General features: G+C 43.0%; 1 protein-coding gene across 6 annotated transcripts in view; it reads right to left on the bottom strand.

Moving 5' to 3' along the window:
* The window catches only part of aff2 (AF4/FMR2 family, member 2), a 690205-nt gene that overhangs the window by 69529 nt on the left and 601041 nt on the right, over positions 1-19635 (bottom strand). For all 6 annotated transcript variants that reach the window (XM_059976692.1, XM_059976694.1, XM_059976693.1 and 3 more), the window contains 3 exons: positions 18094-18256; positions 13485-14492; positions 2792-2916 (listed from right to left, as the gene is read on the bottom strand). In XM_059976692.1, the coding sequence (XP_059832675.1) occupies positions 2792-2916; positions 13485-14492; positions 18094-18256 (1296 nt within the window). The remainder of the gene's footprint in view (positions 1-2791; positions 2917-13484; positions 14493-18093; positions 18257-19635) is intronic.

Below are 19635 nucleotides of genomic sequence, written 5' to 3'. Positions count from 1 at the left end.
ACTGTATGTAATAGGGACAGTTAAGAGACTCTTAGTAGGCCCGGATGAAAGAAAAATGGAGGGCTATGGGGGTGGGAAGGTTAGATTAATGGTGAAGTAGATTAGAAGGTCAGCATGTTTTTATGGACCAAATGGGCCTGTACAATGCTGTGCTGTCCTATATTCTATGTTCACATGGGGATTCATGGCAACTCATTACCCCATAATCACCACGTCTGTTATCAGCCTTTTATCAATTTATATATAACATTACTTGAATATGAATTCACGCTTGCAGGTGGTGGTATTTAGATTATCATTTATAGAACAATAAGCCAGTAACTTAACCAACAGGCAACCATTAGCAGTAATGCCCTGAACTCTATATACTGTGTTCATTTCACCAATTCATCTTGCCCCTCTCTGTGTGGGTGTGGGCCCAGAGTAATACTTGTTACAGCAACGTTTGCTGCCAAGGATAATTGCTGCATTAAAATCATTCCAAAATCTAATTACTTGATCACTTTCCAAGTGCACAGTTCATTCGTAAATAACTTTCTGGATCTAGTCTTAATGACTTCCATTAATTTTCCATAAAAATGTACATTTTTAATATCGTTACTCAATGATATTCAATCTCTGATGGTCGGACAATGAAAATCTCTTTTAATAGGGCTAACATGGAAATTTATTGCCTGAGAATGGGCCACAAGAACCAGATGCCCTATTTGGTTAGGAGTTTGAGGAGATTTGGAAGGTTATCGAAGGCTCTTGCAGATTTCTTCTGGATGCATTATGGTGAGCAATTTGACTGGTTACATCACAGTCAATGGAAGTATGGAGTTTCCATTGCACAGGATTACAGAGTCATAGAAAAGTACAGAACAGAACCAGGCCCTTTGGGCTTACTAGTCCATGCCGAAACTAAACTGCCTACTCTCATCGACCTGCACTGGGAGCAAAGCCCTCCATACCTCTACCATCCACGTACCTATCCAAATTTCTCTTAAACGTTGAAATTGAGCTTGCATGGACCACTTGCACTGCCAGCTCATTCCACACTCTCACGATCCAGACTGAGAAATTTTCCTCTAATGTTCCTCTTAAATTTTTCACCTTCCGCCTTTAACCCATGACCTTGAGTTCTAGTCTCACTCAACCTCAGTGGAAAAAACCTGCTTGTATTTACTCTCTCTAACCCGCTCAAAATATTGCATACCTCTGTCAAATCTCCTCTCAATCTCCTACTTCCCAAGGAATAAAGTCCTAACCTATTCGATCTTTCCATATAACACAGGTCCTCCAGACCTGGCACCATCCTTGTAAATTTTCTCTGTACTCTTTCAAACTTACATCTTTCCTGTAGGTAGCGGAGCAAACTGCACACAATATTCCAAATTAGGCCTCACCAGTGTCTTATACAACTTTAACGTATCATCCCATCTTCTGTACTGAATACTTTGATTTATGAAGGATAACGTGTTGAAAGCTTTCTTTATGACCCTATTTGCTGTGACACCACTTTCAATGATTTAATGGATCTGTATTCCCAGATCCCCTCGTTCTACCACACTCCTCGGTGCCCTACCATGCACTGTGTTAGACCTAGCATGGTTGCTCCTACCAAAGAGCAAAACCTTGCACTTGTCTGCATTAAATTCCATCTGCCATTTTCCATCACATTTTCCCAGCTGGTCCAGATCCCGCTACAAGCTGATAGTCTTCCTCGCTGACCACTGCACCCTCAATCTCAGTGTTATCCGCAACCAGTTAACCACAATATCATCCAGATTGTTGATATAGATCACTGGTCTTCTTTCATATAAAAATAATGCTGAATTTATATTATTTTTCTGTTCACTGCTGCTTACTCAATGCTCTGTGCCTATGATGTGGCTGCAAGAAAATTTTTCTTTGCACCTGTGTATACAGGCACTTGAACAGATGACAATAAAATTAACATTGACTTTGACTAATTCTCAGTTGTAAGATTGTCAGAATCTGTCATCTCAACACTATATTCTATATTCTGTTTTCTTTTATCTACTTCACTGTAATTATATATGCCATGGTCTGCCTGGGGACACATAAAACAAAATGTTTTTCCATGCACCTCGGTATATATTTTTAATTAATTTATAGACATACAGTGTGGAATTGGCCCTTTTGTCTCTTCAAGGCATGCCACCCAGCAATCCCCCAATTTAATCCTAGCCTAATCAGGGGACAATTAACAATGAGCAATTGACCCACCTCTTTGGACTGTAGGAGGAAATTGGAGCACTCAGAAGAAACCCATACAGTGACAGGGGGACTGTACAATCTCCTTACAGACAGTGGCAGGAATTGAACCTGGGTCGCTAGTACTGTTTACTGTTGTGCTAACCACTATGCTACCATGCTGCCTGGGACAATAAAGGCAAAAATGCAGTAGTCGGGCTGTACAAGAAACAAGTGAGGCCTCACTTGGAGTATTGTGAGCAGTTTTGGGCACCTTAAAGGATGAATTGACATCGGAGGGTGTGTTCAAGCTGACAGGAAAATGATAGTAACTCAAATAATCAAGCATTACAACAGTGGTGTGCAAAAGAGCATCTTGGAATTTAGCACACATCAAACCTTGAAATGGATGGGCTACAACAGCTGAAGACCACAAATGTACCTAATAAAGTGGCCAGTGAATGCATAGCTGAGGCTTATTAGAACTCCCAAAATGTTTTTCAGCCTGTTTCTGTTCACGGGACAATAACAAGCCAGAAATGACAAGGTAATATATGAGCAGGAATGGATGATAAATTTGGAAAGTGCTTACTCTTTGTTGCTAAGGACCTTGTGGCTGGAAGTGGACGAGCAGCTGGCAGGGAGTAGCATTGGGGCTGGGGACTCCTTCTCTGTGTGCTGTTTCTTCAGTTCACAAAGACCTTCTGTGTTCTCCATCTGTGGAAAGGAACACAGCATCATAAAGGAGGCCATTTTGTAGCTTGACAATTTCCTAGCATTCCATTAGCCCAGGGGTTCCCAACCTGGGGTCCATGGCCCCCTTGCTTAATGACATTGGTCCACAGCATAAGAAAGGTTGGGAACCCTTGCATTAGATCAATGTTCAGGCCCTAAATTGGGGGATGAACATCAAATTATTGCAGCTAAATTTCAGACAGAAAACAAATGGTCATAAGTTTACAGAACATAGAATTGTACAATAGTATGATGTTGTGTTGACCATTTAACCTGCAAGATCAATTTAACCATTCCCTGCATTTTTCTTTTAATCCATGTCTCTTAAATGCCCCTAATGTATCTGCCTCTAACACTAAACCTGGAAGTGATTTTCACACAGTTACCACTCTCTGTGTAAAAATTCTACTTCTGACATCGCCCCCATACATTCCTCCAACCACCTTAAAAATTATCCCTCATATTTGCCATTTCTACCCTTGGAAAAAAATATCTTTATTTATTGTGGTAATTTCCACAGTTAATATTTAAGTTTATTTCTGGGGAAAACTACACAAATAGGTTTTGCACCTCTTTTAACACATTTAATTTATGTCCAATGGGAGCTTTGCCTTAGAGACTATTGATTTAAGATAAGATTTCTTTTAAGATTAACTTTATTTGTCACATGTACATCGAAGCATAAAATGTATCTGCAGTCTCTTGTGTCTTTGTGAATTTACAGCCACTGAGGCGAGGGAAAAGGGAAGGGGGAGGATGGGGAATGATTGTTGGAACTGTTGTAATCAAAACCAGCAGATAACAGATTCAGGAACAGATTTATTAGGTGGGCATATCTGGATTTAAACTGTAATACATCAGCCCAATGAAACACATTTTCTCTCTATCTGTATGTACAGTATATTCTATTCCCAAAGTTCAAAGCAAATTTATCATCAAAGTAGATATATGCAACCATATATTTTTTAAATTTAAATTTTAGAGATGCAGCATGTTAACAGTGTCTTCCAGAACAATATAGGCCCACGCTGTCCAATTGCACCCAAGTGACCAATTAACTTACTAACCTGTAAATCTTTGGGATGTGGGAGGAAACCGGAACACCCAGAAGAAACACGCGCAGTCATGGGGAGAACATGCAAATTTCTTACAAACAGCGCTGGGAACTGAACCCAGGTAGCCGGCACAGTAAAAGCATTTTGCTAACTGCTCCGCTACTGTGTTACCCCCTGAGATGCTATCTTACTCTGAGATTCATTTTCCTGTGGACATTCATAGTAGATCAATGAATCAATGAAAAACCACACACAAAAAAATGACTGACAAATGACCACTGTGCAAAAACAAAATAAAAACTAACAGTAATAATGAATAGCAAGTAAATAATGATGGGAACATGAGTTGTAGAATCCTCTAAAGTAATCCCATAGGTTGTAGAATCAGTTCAGTGTTGGGATAAGTGAATTTATCCATGCTGGTTCAGGAGCATGAATGGTGTAAGGTAATACTGTTCCTGAGCCAACACACACACAAAATGCTGGAGCAACTGAGCTGGTCACGCAGCAACTATGGAAATGAAAAATCAGTCAATGTTTCGGGCTGAGTCCCTTCATCAGGACTGGAAAACAGGATGAGAAATCAGAGTAAGAAGGTGGGTGGAGAGGGGAGGAAGGAATACAAGGTGGTGGATGATAGATGAAACCGGGAAAGGGGAAGGGATGAAGTAAAGGGCTGGAAAGTTGATTGGTAAAACAGATAAAGGGTTGGAGGAGGGGGAATCTGATCGGAGAGGGTAGAAGATCATTAAGGAAAGGGATGGAGGAGGGTTACCAGATCAGAGTGATGGGCTGGTAAGGAAAAAAGGTGAGAGAAGGAAACAAGAATGAGGACAGGTGAAGGAGAGGAGGGGGGAACAATTAACCAAGTTTGAGAAATCGATGTTCATGCCATTAGCTTGAAGGCTACCCAGACGGAATATAAGGTGTTACTCCTCCAACCTGAGAGTGGCCTCATGGACTGACATGGCGGAACTGTTCCTGAACCTGGTGATGTGGGGCCCAAGGCTCAGTACCTCCTTCCCGATGGCAGCAGTGAGAGGAGAGCATCCCATGCTTTGGGCAAGCAGTGCTGGGTGTGCAAGCCTCTCTGACTAATGTAAAAGATTCACAGATTGCCACCAACAATTTAATACTCAAATAGTAAGAAGTTTGTAACATGAAGACTGAACTGATTCCACAACGTATGGACTCACTTTCAAGGACTCTACAAGTTCTGTTCTTAATATTTATTATGTATGTATTTATCATTATTTTTGTTTCTTTTTTGTATTTGCACAATTAATGATTTTTGTACATTGGTTGTTTGTGTACAGTTTTTCATTTATTTTGTTGTGTTTTTATGTACTGTGTATACTCACAAGAAAATGAATTTCAGGATAGAATACGGTGAGATAATTATTTACTTATTGGTTTAGTTATTATTTATTGAGATACAGTGCGGAATAGGTCCTCTGGCCCTTTGAGCCCATACTGCACAGCAATCTCCAATTTAACCCTAGCTTATTCACAAGACAATTTACAATGACCAATTAACCTACCAACCGGTACATCTTTGGACTGTGGGAGGAATTCAGAGCACCCAGAGGAAATCACAGGGAGAAGGTATAAACTCCATACAGGCATCAGAGGGAATTTTACCCGGGTTGCTGGTTCCGTAAAGCATTGTGCTAACCACTACACTACAATACCACCCTAAATATATGTACTTAGATAATAGATTAAACTTTAATCTTTGAACTTTGAAGATTTTTACATAAATAGACCTTGGAAATAAATCCCTTTACCTCTGTGTGCCTAGTGCATTCTGAAGGCACTGCAGCTTGGTTATGTTGACACAGTTGTTCCAGGCAATTTTGGGAAAATTCCCTAAATAAACATGTGGTGGCCACTTTATTCATGAATGTGAGGAACATTGATTACAGACTAAGCTGTTCGTAAGCACTCTGGGGTATGTTCCCTGTTCTGAAATAGGAGCTACACAGATCAGCCATATTCCTGTAATTAACTGTGGCACTGGATAATCTCCATTGACAGGAGGGACAAGCAATCTCACCTTGCTCACCATCCATTCCCTGCTTTCACTTTTATTATTGAACTGGAAGAGACGATTCAGCTCAGACAAGGACCTGTAAGCACAGTGTCCTCGTTGCCCAGTACGAGGGGCAATTATGAAGAAAACACAGCTGCACCTCTACTTCCTTAGCAGTTTGCGGAGAATCGGCATGACATCTACAATTCTGGAAAACCTCTACTGATGTGTAGCGGACAGTATATTGATTGGCTGCATCACAGCCTGGTATGGAAACACCAATGCTGTTCAATGGAAACTCCTACAAAAAGTAGTGGGTATGGTCCACTTCATTGTGGGTAAAGTCCTCCCAACCACTGTGCACATCTACATGAAACATTGTCGCAGTAAAGCTGCATCCACCATCAATGACCCCCACTATCCAGGATATGCTTTCTTCTCACTGCTGCCATTAGGGAAAGGGTATACAAGCTGCAGGACTCACACCTGTTACTACACCTTATTCATCAGGCTCTTGAACCAGTGGGGATAACTTCATTCAACTTTACTGAAGTGTTCCCACAACCCACAGACTCACTTTTAAGGACTCTTCATCTCATGTGCTCGATATTTATTGCTTATGTATTTATTATTATTGTTTCTTCTTTTTGCACATGCACAGTTTGATGTCCTCTACACTCTGGTTGAACATCCTAGTTGGGCAGTCTTTCATTGATTCTGTTATTATTATTTTATAGATCTATTGAGTATGCACACAAGAAAATGAATCACAGGGTTGTATATGGTGCCATATATGTACTTTGATAATAAAACTTAGTTTGAACTTCTTGCAGGCAATCAATGATGAGAAACTAATACTGTACTGGCTTTGTAAGTAATTTCCAAATTATTGTAAATGGGAAGATCTAGAGCTTGGTCAGCTACTTAAGTAACTCGTAGTCCAAGTGTAATATAACTCCATTCCCTCACCTTTGTCACAAAATCCTCAATAGATTGAATGAATCCAGATCTGTCGCTAGTGTGGCGGTCAGTGTAATTGCTTTAAAGCACCAGGTATCACCAATTAGGGTTCAATTGCCAATGCTGTCTGCAAGGAACTTATGCATTCTCTCTGTGACCGCATGGGTTTCCTCCAAGGGCTCCGATTTCCTCCCACATTCCAAAGATGCATGGTTAGCGTTAGTGGGCTGCCGGCATGCTATGCTGGCGCCAGAGACATGGCAACACTTGCGTGCTTCCTCTAGCACAGGCTTCGCTGGCAACACACAGAGAAATGTTGAAGGAACTCAGCAGGTTAAGGCAGCATCTATGGTATGGAAATGATGTCTTGATGAAGGGTCTTGAGCTGAAATGTCAACTGTTTATTCCTTTCCATAGATTCTGCTGGACCTGCTGAGTTCCTCCAGCATTTTGCGTGTGTTGCCTTGGATTTCCAGAATCTGCAGATTTTCTCGTGTTCACTGATTTGATTTAACGCTAATGACATACTTCATACTATGGTTCGATGTTTTGACGTACACGACAAATAAAGCTGATCTTTAACTGTCAGTCGGAATTAGAAATTCTGTTATGCAGTCATACAACAACAGAACAGGCCCTTCAACTCAGTGAGTCTCTGCTGACAATCAAACAAAGCCCGAAGTTCAATATTATTATCAAAGAATGCATACCATATGCAAATGAAAACAGAGGTGGATTGGCCATACCTTGAGGAAGCCAACGTCACCAGGCAGGCATTAAAACTGAATCCCCAAAGAAAGAGGAAAAAGGAACATCTGAAGAACACATGGAGGAGAAAAATTATACGATGGGGACACTCCTGGTCCACTCTCCAGATACTGGCTCAGAACGGAGGATGATGGACGCAGGAGGTCATCGATGGCCTATGCTCCACCATGAGCCAAGGGCCCAAGAAGAAGTAGAAGACGATGATGTATACCACATAAAACCTTGAGGTTCATCTATTTATTTATTTATTAGAGATACAGTGCAGAATAGGCTCTTCTGGCAGTTTGAGACATGCCACCAGCAATCCACTAGTTTAACCCTTGCCTGATCACGGGACAATATACAATGACTAATTAATCTATTAACCGGTACGTCATTGGACTGTGGGAGGAAACTGGTGTACCTGGAGGAAACCCACACATTCCACAGGAACAAACTCCTTACAGAGGATGCCAGGACTGAACACCGAACTCTGATAGCCCTGAGCTGTAATAGCATTGAATTAACCACTACACTACCCTTACGACCATTCTCTCGCATGCACCAACAAAACAAAGAAAAACAACAAAATCCATCTATTGACACTCGCCACTTTATTCTTCCAACTGGTTTCCATCAACACATTCCGTCACTCATCGACACAGATTAACTCACCAACCAGCACATCTTTGAGATGCAAAAGGAAATCAGGAAAGCAGAAGGACACCCCACACGGAGTTTCCTACAGGGAGAATGTGCAAGCTCCACACAGATAGTGGCAGAGCTCAGGATCGAACCCTTGAGCTGTGAATCAACCGCTCTACTTGTTATGCCACTGTACCACACATCATTCTTCAGCACTCACAGACTTCTGGGGGACAGAATTTCAGATTTTCACAACTCGGTGCGTCACTGGATCTAATATTCAGCAGTGGTTTGTTTGATAATTCAAGATCTATGGGCAAAACTATTATTTAACTGCCCATCTCTAATTACCCTTGAGACGCTGATGGAGACTGTCTTCCTCTGCAAACCTTGAGGTGTGGGTGCACCCACGACACTGTTGCAGAGAGAGTTCTGGGATTTTGACCTTGGGAGGCTGTGTGGCTTGGAGGGCAAATTCCAGCTCAGAATGAGAAGCAGATTCAGCATCACTTACTTAAATGATGTGAAATTTGTTGCTCTGTGGCAGCAGTTCTGCGCGATGATGTAAAACTACTGTAAGTTTATTTATTGAGATAGCTTGTGGAACAGACCCTTCTGGTCCTTCTGCCCAGCAATTCCCCGATTTAATCCTAGCCTAATCGAAGGACGACCTACAATGACCAATTAACCTATCAACTGGCATGTCTTTGGAATGTGGGAGGAAATCGGAGCACCCAGAGGAAAGCCACGTGGTCACGGGGAGAATGTGCAAACTCCTTACAGGCAGTGGCAGGAATTGAACCTGGGTCACTGCTACAGTAGAGTATTGCGCTAACTGTTACATCCTAATTATGTATACAAACAGTACACACAAATAAATCAAGGCAGCGGTATTTCTCTGCAGTGCCTGCCTGGTCCCTTTCCCTCTCCTGACAGGCACTCAGCTGCCTGCCTCCCGCAACTTACGGTGACTACCTCCCAGTACATGTGTCCCCCACTTCACGAAAGTTCACTTTACGCCACTTCATTTTTATGAAAGTCCTACATTAGCACCTGTTTTCGCTAACCGAAAGAAATCTGAAGAGGATTTTTGCTTTTATGATAAAAGGCTCTTGCTTTAAACTTGTGTTTACCCCGAGAAAGACTACCAAGACCGTGGAGCCTTGCGCGGCAAGTGTGTGTGCATATGTGTACGTGCCGATTTTTTTCTTCAAGTCAGCTTTGGCTAAATCTTCCCGATTCTGGTAAGTGAAACTACACTGTACATACATTAATTTTTTACTTTATAAAGGCAGTGTATTTATCACATCATTCCTGCTTTTACTATATGTTGTGTTATTTTAGGTTTTATGTGCTATTTGGCATGATTTGGTAGGTCATTTTTTGGGTCTGGGAACACTCAGAAATTTTTCCCATATAAATTAATGGTAATTGCTTCCTCACTTTATGCCATTTCGGCTTACATAAGGTTTCATAGGAACACTCTACTTTTGGATAGCGGGAGAAACCTGTAGCACTTATCTACCATGCCCTCATTCTCCCAAAAGAGCCGTAAGTCACACAGCCATTGCTCTTTAAAGAGCCTAAGCTGGATGCACTTCATGCAGATGCAGCTATCAGGGAGGCTCCCACGTCTGGAGTATTGCTTTCATTTCTGGTCACCTCATTATAAGAAGGATGTGGAAGCTCCACAGACTGCTGTCTGGACCAGACAGCATGTCTTATGAGGATAGCTTGAGCAAGCTAGGGCTTTTCTTTTTGGAGCAGGGGAGGATGAGAAGCCACTTGATAGAGATGAATAAAGTGATACGAGGAAAGTATAGGGGGACGTCAGAAGGAGGTTTTTTTTTAACACAGAGAGTGGTGAATGTGTGGAATGCGCTGCCAGGGGTGGTGGTAGTGGCAGATATATTAGGGACATTTAAGAAGCTCTTCAACAAGCACATGGATGATAGAAAGATGGAGGACTGCAAGGAAGGGAAGGGTTGGATTGATCTTAAAGTAGGTTGAAAGATCAGCACACTATGAGCCAAAGGGCCTGTAGTGTACTGTCCATGTTCGATCTTCATGTTCTGTTCCATTCGGAAATCTTAAGGTGGAGTGGAGAGGAAGTAATCTTTCCTGAAACATTGAGTGTCTCCCGTTGCTCTTGCTAACTTTGTCCTAGCCAGTAGATGTCATAGGTTAGGAATCTTAATTTATTCTGTAGGTTATTAGATTATTAGTAAGTTATTCAGCAGTCTTTTGTGCTTCCTCTCCCTGATTGTTCATCTAACATGGGACAGGCTCTTCACATCAACCCTGTCAAAGCTCCTTCTCATCTTAAGTATTTGATTTATTTGAATACCATCAATCAAACTATTCTTATCTTTTACTTAATCCATCAATGGCAAAGGGAACATTAGATGTTCATTCCTAATTAACTGGGAAGGTGAATGAACTTTGAGTTTCAGTTGACTTTGAAGGAACTTTCCAAAGATGTACGGCTAGGGTTAGTGAGCCGTGGGCATGCTATGTTGGCACTAGAAGCACAGCAACACTTGCCAGCTGCCCCCAGCATGGTGATCGATTATTTGATTTGACGCAAAAGTCGCATTTCACTGTTTTCGGGCTGGCTTAGTAGCTAGTGCATCGATTTATAGTGATCACTGACCAGGGTTCATTTTCTGCCGCTCTCTCTACATTCTCCCCGAAACTGAATGGGTTTCCTCTGAGTGGTCAAGTTTCCTCCCATGGTCCAAAGACATACAGGTTAGGGTTAGTAAGTTATGACCAAGCTATGTAGGTACTGAAAGCTTGGTGACACTTGCAGTCTGCCTCCAGCACATCATCGGACTGTGATGGGCTTTGATACATGTAAGACCATAGGATGCAGGGGCAGAGTTTGGCTATTTGGCCCATTGAATCTGCTCCAACATTTCATTAAGACTGATCTATTTCCCTCTGAGCCCCTAACTCCTGCCTTCTATCCTGCAGGATAGAACCAGACTACAGCGCACAGTGAGGACTGCCGAGCGCATCATTGGAGCCTCCCTGCCCTCTGTTGTGGACCTGTACTCTTCCAGGTTGAAGAAGAGGGCGGGGAACATTATAAAGGACTCCTCCCATCCTGCGCACGGACTGTTTGAACTGCTTCCATCTGGTAGGCGCTTCAGATCCCTCCAGTCTAAGACTAATAGGCACTGGAGAAGTTTTTTCACTACTGCGGTCACTTTGCTGAACAGTTAACTGCCGGTTAATTGTCGGCTAACTATTACTTGGATTGCACTACTTGTATGTATAATCTATATTTTCATTTATATTTATCATCTGTTATGAGCAGAGAGACAACATCTGCCAGAAGTAAATTCCTTGTATGTGCACAGGTACTTGGCGATTAGCGTCTGATTCTGATTCTGATTCTCCCCGTATCCCTTCATGCTCTGACTAATCAAAATCTATCAATCTCTGTCTTAATTGATGCATTTCACTGTGTGCTTTGATGTAGGTGTGACAAATCAAGCTCATTGCACATTGCTTAAAAAAGTAAACTGAATTTGAATCAGCACTGACTTTTGAGTTGTTATTCTAAAATTAACTTGAAGTCACAGAGACTTCCGCCTGACAGAGACCGGGTTTCAGTCCTGGCGCCTGGTGCTGTGTGGAACTTGCACACTCTGTCGGTCACGACCCGAGCTTCCTGCACCTTTTTCAGTAAATTGCCTGTCCTACCTTCTAGCCTGTGTGTAATGTCCAGGGGAATTTGGTGGTGCACAGGGAGAATATATTATGGGGTAAGTATTAGTGATGGAATGGGATAGCTCCAAAAACCAGTATAAACTCAAGGGCTGATATCCTCCTATATGAAAAAGGATCTAGTGCTTTTCTGGCTTATATGACAAATAAAAAAAAACTTTTCTTGGGCTTCCAGCTGGGTACAGGTATTGATTTCAACATGTTTTGATGACAGCGGAGTTCGTCATCAAAATGTTGGTTAAAATCTATAGCTGTACCTGCTGGAAGCCCTAGAAGAGTTTATTAGGCTCCTTTACGCCGTAAAAGACAAAATACATCAGCAAATGAAGTGAGACCAGAACGCACAATTTTCGTGTTTGTGCACTGCAAGTAAGATGGCTGCTGAGGTACGACCAGATGTAAAAATGGCAGAGTTGTGGACACAGCTCAACACAGTATGGAGACAACCTCCCCTCCATTGCCTCAGTAAAGTAGCCTGCATAATCACCCAGGGTTGGCAGGAGCGCAAGTCCCTCCACTAGCTTGCGGGTCACCTGTTGGCAAGGGCAGCATCTGTTTAGCAATCCCCCCCCCCAGCCCGGTCCGGGAAGCAGGTGGCAGATGGCCGCATGAACAGCAAGTGCTTCTCATGCCCTGGTTATGTGACCACTGATGCTGGGCCGACAATCTCTGAGGAGTATTGGTGAAAGCTGGAGTCACCAGTCTTGTAAGTTCTCTGCCCAGAGGCAATGGCAAACTAATTCTGTAGAAAAATTTACCAAGAACAATCATGGTTAAGACCATAATCGCCCACGTCATATGACATGGCACATAATGGACATTCTTTCTTCACCACTCTCCCATTGGGCAGAAGATACAAAAGTCTCAAAGCATGTACCACCAGGCTCAAGAACAGCTTCCATCCAAAGTTCAAAGTACACTTAATATCGAAATATGTATATATTATACAACTTTGCGATTCGTCTGCTAAAAGGCAGCCATGGAGCAAAGAAGCCCAAAAGAACACAACTAAAAAGAGACTGTCAAACACTCAATATGCAGAAAAAAATCAAATCATACAAACAGTAAATCTATTATTGATAAGACTCCAGAGTGGACTCCTTTACAATAAGATGGAACTCGCTATCTATCCCATTAGATCTTGCACCTTATTGTTTTCTGCACTTTCTCTGTGTCTGTTACACTTCATTCTGCATTGTTATTATTTTACCTGTTCTGGTTCAGTGCGCTGTATAATGATTGGATCTGTATGCATGGAGTGCAAGGCAAACTCTTTGTGCTGTATCTCACGTGTCAATAATAAACCAACATCCAATCCCAAAAGCACTGCTTCATTCTCAATCCTCAACTGAGTTAATCTTTGTCACATGTCTCACCTTGTGTTTCCGCTTTGTTTTAATGGCGTTCTTGTCCGTCACTGGTGAAGGGGGCTGGTAGTTGTGTTTGCTGTTGGGTTGTCTGACCTCTGCCTTGTTGGGCACATTCTCTTCTACTGCCTGTCCAGGGATCCTTGACAAAAGGCTGAGATCTAATTTCACCCAAAGAGATTTGATCTCCTCGTAGTCTCTCAGGGGGGACAGCAGTTCATTTTGCGGGAGCGGGAGTGGAGAGAACGATTGTTCGTCCAGATCGACGGTCCCTTGCTCCAGGGTGGTGTTGTCCATACAGATACTGGCACAGCTACTTGGGATGCTTATGCAGTCTTTGGGTTTTACCGAACTGCTAGCTGCAGTGGGAGGTGCTGCCGCTTTCCCAGCCGTGACCTCCTCTTGGTCTGTGTGTGAGTCTGATGAGTCAGTCTCCACAAACTCCCTTGACTTAGGCACAATCTTACCAGGCACGCGGTGCTTCTTTTTGTCCACAGTGGCCACCGCGGTACTCCGCGGTTCCTTACGGGGTCCGGCCTTGGTGCTGGCTGCTTTGGCCTTGGCCTTGGGTTGCTCGGACGAGCTTCCCCGCCCATCCCTGTCTTTGGGTGTGCTGCCGGAATGGTTGGGCCGGAGCCAGGCGTCAGGAGCCTCTGTGCTCGGGGTACGCTCCACCTTCCTGGGCTGCGACTTGCTCGTTGTCCTCTTGGGCGGAGCGGGCTCATTGTGGATGGGAGACTTCTGCTTCACCAGCTTCCCCTCTGGCACTTTCGGAGTCGACCTTGGCTTGGCTTTCTCCCTGATAGGCCCAAGTAGAACCCGATCTTTGGAATCCGGCTGAGGCAATGGAAGAAACTGTTTCCCTTTGATCTGAGCATCAATCTCCTGGTTACTCTGAGACTGGGAATCGCTCAGTACCTCACAATCGGTCTGGTTGTTGATGATGGTCTTGCTGTGGGAGGTGACCTTGTTGAGCCATTTGTCCAACTGCCACTTGTTAGTGGACGGTGGTTCAGGCTGGGGAAACAGAGAAAAAACGAGAAATCAGGAGTCACATTTATTATCACTGAACTGAACTAAACTGACCATTCCTACAATGACTGTGGATTGATATTTTACACTCTGTGCTTTTTGCTTTTTTTCCACTGATTGTGAGATTTCTATTTTTTTTCACTTTAGGTGCCTGATGGCTTCTTTGAGTGGGTTCCATGGTGTTTCTTTGCTTCATGGCTGTCTGTGGGAAGACAAATTTTAAGGTTGTATACTGCTTACATACTTCAGTAATAAATGCACTTTGAATCGCATCGTGAAAATGTTTGTTTTTGTGCCAGTGTATGAGAATGAAGGGAGATTTGATAGAGGTATACAAAAAGGTGAGTATAGACAAGGTAAATGCAAGCAGGCTTTTTCCACTGAGGTCGGGTGAAACTTTAACTAAAGTCCATAGGTTTAGAATGAAATGTCAATACTTAAGGGGAATCAGAGGGGGATTTTGGTGATAAGAAGGCATACAGGAGTGAGATAATCAGCTAGCTGAGTTGTGTCGCAGCAACAACTTTGCACTCAAAGTCAGTAAGACCGAAGAATTGGTTGTGGACTTCAGAAAGGGTTAGATGAGGAAGCACAAACCAATCCTCATAGAGAGATCAGAAGTGGAGAAGTTGAAATAGTTGAGCTATTTCAAATTCCTGGGTGTCAATATCTCTGAGGATCTAAGCTGGTCCCAACATATTGATGCAGCTATAAAGAAGGAAAGGTAGCAGCTATCTGTCATTAGGAATTTGAGGAGATTTGGTTTACACCTAAAACACACAAAGACTTCTATAGATGTATCATGGAGAGCATTCTGACTGGCTGAATCACTGTCTGGTATTGGCGAGGGGGAACTACTGCACAGGATCAATGTAAACTGCAGAGAGTGGTAAAATCAGTCGGCTCCATCATGGGGACTAGCCTCTGTAGTATCCAGGACATCTTCAAGGAGTGGTACCTCAGAAATGTGGCATCCATCATTAAGGATCCCCACCACCCAGGACATGCCCCCTTCTCATTGTTGCCACCAAGAACGCGGTACAGGAGCTTTAAGGTACACACTCAGTGATTCAAGAACAGCTCTTCCCCTCTGCCATATGATTTCTAAATGGACATTGAAGCCATTACTCACTACATTCTTTATCTCTGTGTTTTTGCACTACTTATTTTAGTTCCCACTTGCTTCAAAAAGGCAACAATTATACCAGTGCCTAAGGAAAATAAAGTGAGCTGGCTTAGTGACTATCACCCGGTAGCACTCAGATTACAGTGATGAAATGTTTTGAGTTTGGTCACGGCTAGACTGAACCCATAGAACCCATAGAACCCATAGAACCCATAGAAATTTGCTTATTGCAACAATAGGTCAATGGCAGATGCAATCTCAATAGCTCTTCACACTTATGAACACCTATGTCAGGATGCTGTTCATCGACTACAACTCAGCATTTAACACCATCATTCCCACAATCCTGATTGACAAGTTGCAGAAATTGGGCCTCTGTACCTTCCTCTGCAATTGGATCCTCAACTTCCCAACCATCTTTAAATTTGCTGACGATACAACCATTGTTGGTAGAATCTCAGATGGAGACGAGAGGGCATACAGGAGCGAGATATGCCAACTAGTGGAGTGGTGTCACAGCAACAACCTGACACTCAACATCAGTAAGACAAAAGAGCTGATTGTGGACTTCAGGAGGGGTAAGATGAAGGAACACACCTCAGTCCTCATAAAGGGATCAGAAGTGAAAAGAGTAAGCAGTTTCAAGTTCATGGGTGTCAAGATCTCTGAGGATCTAACATATCAATGTGGTTATAAAGAAGGCAAGGCAACGGCTATACTTCATGAAGAGTTTGAAGAGATTTGGTATGTCGACAAATACACTCAAAAACTTCTATAGATGTACCATGGAGAACATTCTGACAGGCTGCATCACTATCCAGTTTAAGGCGGTGAGGGTGGGGGGGGGGGTGGTTACTGCACAGGACTGAAAGAAGCTGTAGAGGGTTGTAAATTTGGTTGGTTCCATCTTGGGTACTAGCCTACCAAGTACCTCGGACATCTTCGAGGAGTGGTGTCTCAGAAAGGCAGCGTCCATTGTTAAGGACCTCCAGAACCCAGGGCATGTCCTTTTCTCACTGTTACCATCAGGTAAAAGGTACAGAAGCCTGAAGGCACACACTCAGCAATTCAGGAACAGCTTCTTCTCCTCTGCCATCCAATTCCTAAATTAACATTGAACCCTTGGTCTTTTTTCATATATATTATTTCTTTTTTTGCACGATTTTAATCTATTCAACATATGTACACTGCAATTGTTTAACTTATTTGTTATTATTACTTGTGATTATTATTCTTTTCCTTCTTCAATATTATGCATTGCATTAAACTGCTGCTGCACAGTTAACAAATTTCACGACAGATGCCAATGATAATAAACCTGATTCTGAAATTAACTACTTAATAGGCATAAACAGAGTATTTTGAATTTAAAGAGCAAACACGAGGAAATCTGCAGATGCTGGAAATTCAGACAACAATACACACAAAATGCTGGTAGAACACGGCAGGCTAGGCGGCATCTATAGGGGGAAGCACTGTCGACATTTCGGGCCGAGACCCTTCGTCAGGTCTAAGCGAAAGGAAAGGTAGTAAGAGGTTTGAAAGTAGTGGGTTCCCCTGCCCCCCACTACTTTCAAATCTCTTACTATCTTTCCTTTTGGTTAGTCCTGACGAAGTGTCTCGGCCTGAAACGTCGACAATGCTTCCCCCTATAGATGCCGCCTGGCCTGCTGTGTTTCACCAGCATTTTGTGTGTGTTGTATATTGAATTTAACTCAGTTTTTTCTGTACGTTTATTTATTGTGTATTGCAATGTAGTGCTGCCCGTAAGTAAACAAATTTCATGACATATGCTGGTGATATTAAACCTGATTCCGATTCACAGTGATATTAAACCTGATTCCGATTCACTCAGAAGGCGGTGCAAGGGTGGAACAAATTGCCAGCAGAGGTAGATGACGAGTGTCTGATTGTAACATTTAAACCTGGATAAGTAAATAAACGAAAGGAGTATGGAGGGCTATGATCAAAATTATACTAGGCAGTATAACAGTTTGCAAGGGACTAGATGGGCTGAAGGGCCTTTTTCTGTGTTGTGAAACTCAATGACTCTCATGTTTGTGGGATCAATGACTGTTCATAAATCTGATGGTGGAGGGGAAAAAGCTGTTTCTGAATGTTGAGTAAGGGTCTTCAGGTTTCTGTACCTCCTCCCTGATGTGAGAAACATGATGGTGAGGGTCATTAATAATGGTCACACTATATTAATGCATCTAACTCTCCCTGGATCAGACCTTGCTGTACCAATCTTATCGATGGCTAAAGTTGAAATTCGGCTTGAATTTAGACTGGTAATTGGTCAATGGTATTTTACATTTGCAGCGTGCAAGTGTCTAGACCTTACGGGGAGAAGATAGGGGAATGAGTTTGAGAGGGATAATAAATCAGCCATGATGGAATGGTGGAGCAGACTCGTCCTAATTCTGCTGCTATGCCTTATGGTATTATTACTTTCCATACCTCCGGTGTTGCGTTGCGGGAAGCCTCGTTGCATTCGCTGTCGCTGGAGCTGCTTTCGCTGTCCGAGTCAGACTCCGAACTGCTTCCGGACTCGCTTGAGCTGCTGCATCCGCCACTGGAATGGCCAGAGGCTGTGCTGTGGGAATTTTGCAAAGCACCGGTGCTGTAGGAGAAAGGCGAGAGTTAATCCGGTTGACTGCATGTTCCCAGGTGTTCTTAATATTTTCACTTTGTAGAACCAAAGAAAGCTGGTTAGAATCATGATGTGTGTTTAAGCAACTTGCAATGACAATCAGAGTGAAAGGTTGCGTTGAGAACCATTTTGATTTTAGTTCACTGTATTCATTATCACGTATCTCAGGCTTGCATCAACAGCCAAAAGCAAAGTGGGTTATTGAGTCAAAGAGTAATACAAGATGGAACTAGGCTCAAAGGACAAGCTCATCCGTGTTCAAGTTAAAGTTACACATACATGTATACAGATAAACAAAACAGTGTTCCACCAGGGCCAAGGTACGGAACGCAGTATATGCAGCCGCACACAGCACAGTACTGTATTTATCACTGTGGAGCAGAAAGCTGATATGACAAGTCCTGCTTATGTGACCACTGACGTCAGGCAGACAATCTCTTAGGAGTATTGATAATGGCTGGCGTCACCCGCCTTGCCCAGAAGAAGGCAATGGGAAACCACTTCTGTAGAGAAAATTGCAAGAGCAATCACAGCCATGGATAAAGAAAAGAATAAGAACAACAGCGTGAAGGGCGGTGGTGGGGGGGGGGGGGGGGGGGGTGAGGAAGGTGCCTCCCCACAGGCAAAGTGAGCGAAGGCCCAAAGCTGATTGGAACTTCTCAGACTGAAGACAGTTGGAAGACCATGATCATTCATGTCATACGACATGGCACCTACTGATGATGACAACGACCATCCATGTACGTATATATTCAGGGGTTTATGTACATAAAGCCATTATTTCTTCTGCCGAGTATAAATCAGTTCAAGGTGCTTGCTACTACTTGATTGCAGGGACTACTGCAAATTTATGAGGGGTATAGATTGGACAAATGCAGACAGACGTTCTCCACTGAGGCTGGGTGAGACTAGAGCTAGAGGTCATGGGTTAAGGGTGAAAAGCAAAAAAATTGAGGGGAATATGAGGGGGTTACATCTTCACTCAGAGGGTGGTGTAAGTGTGGAACGACCTGCCAGCGGAAGTGGTGGATGGAAGTTCACTTTCAATATTTATGGTAAATTTGGATAAATACATGAATGGGAGGGGTATGGAGGGCTCTGGTCCAGTTGAAGGTCGATTGGAGTAGACTGAAATACAATGCTTGGATAGGAGGGGTGTGGAGAGTTATAGTCTGGGTACAAGTAGATGGGACTAGGCAGAAGATCAGGTCAGCACAGACTAGATGGGCCAAAGGGCCTGCCTCTGCAGCGCTCAAATTTAAAATGGTAGAACGGTGACGGTAAAAAAAAGTGAACATGTTAATTTTACCTGGAATATTAAATTTGCATTGGGTTATCATCTTATGTAC

Source organism: Hypanus sabinus, chromosome 8 (genome assembly GCF_030144855.1).
Source record: "Hypanus sabinus isolate sHypSab1 chromosome 8, sHypSab1.hap1, whole genome shotgun sequence".
Lineage (NCBI taxonomy): Eukaryota > Metazoa > Chordata > Chondrichthyes > Myliobatiformes > Dasyatidae > Hypanus > Hypanus sabinus.
Note: the sequence above shows the minus strand (reverse complement) of the source record. Positions and strands in the feature narration are given on the sequence as shown.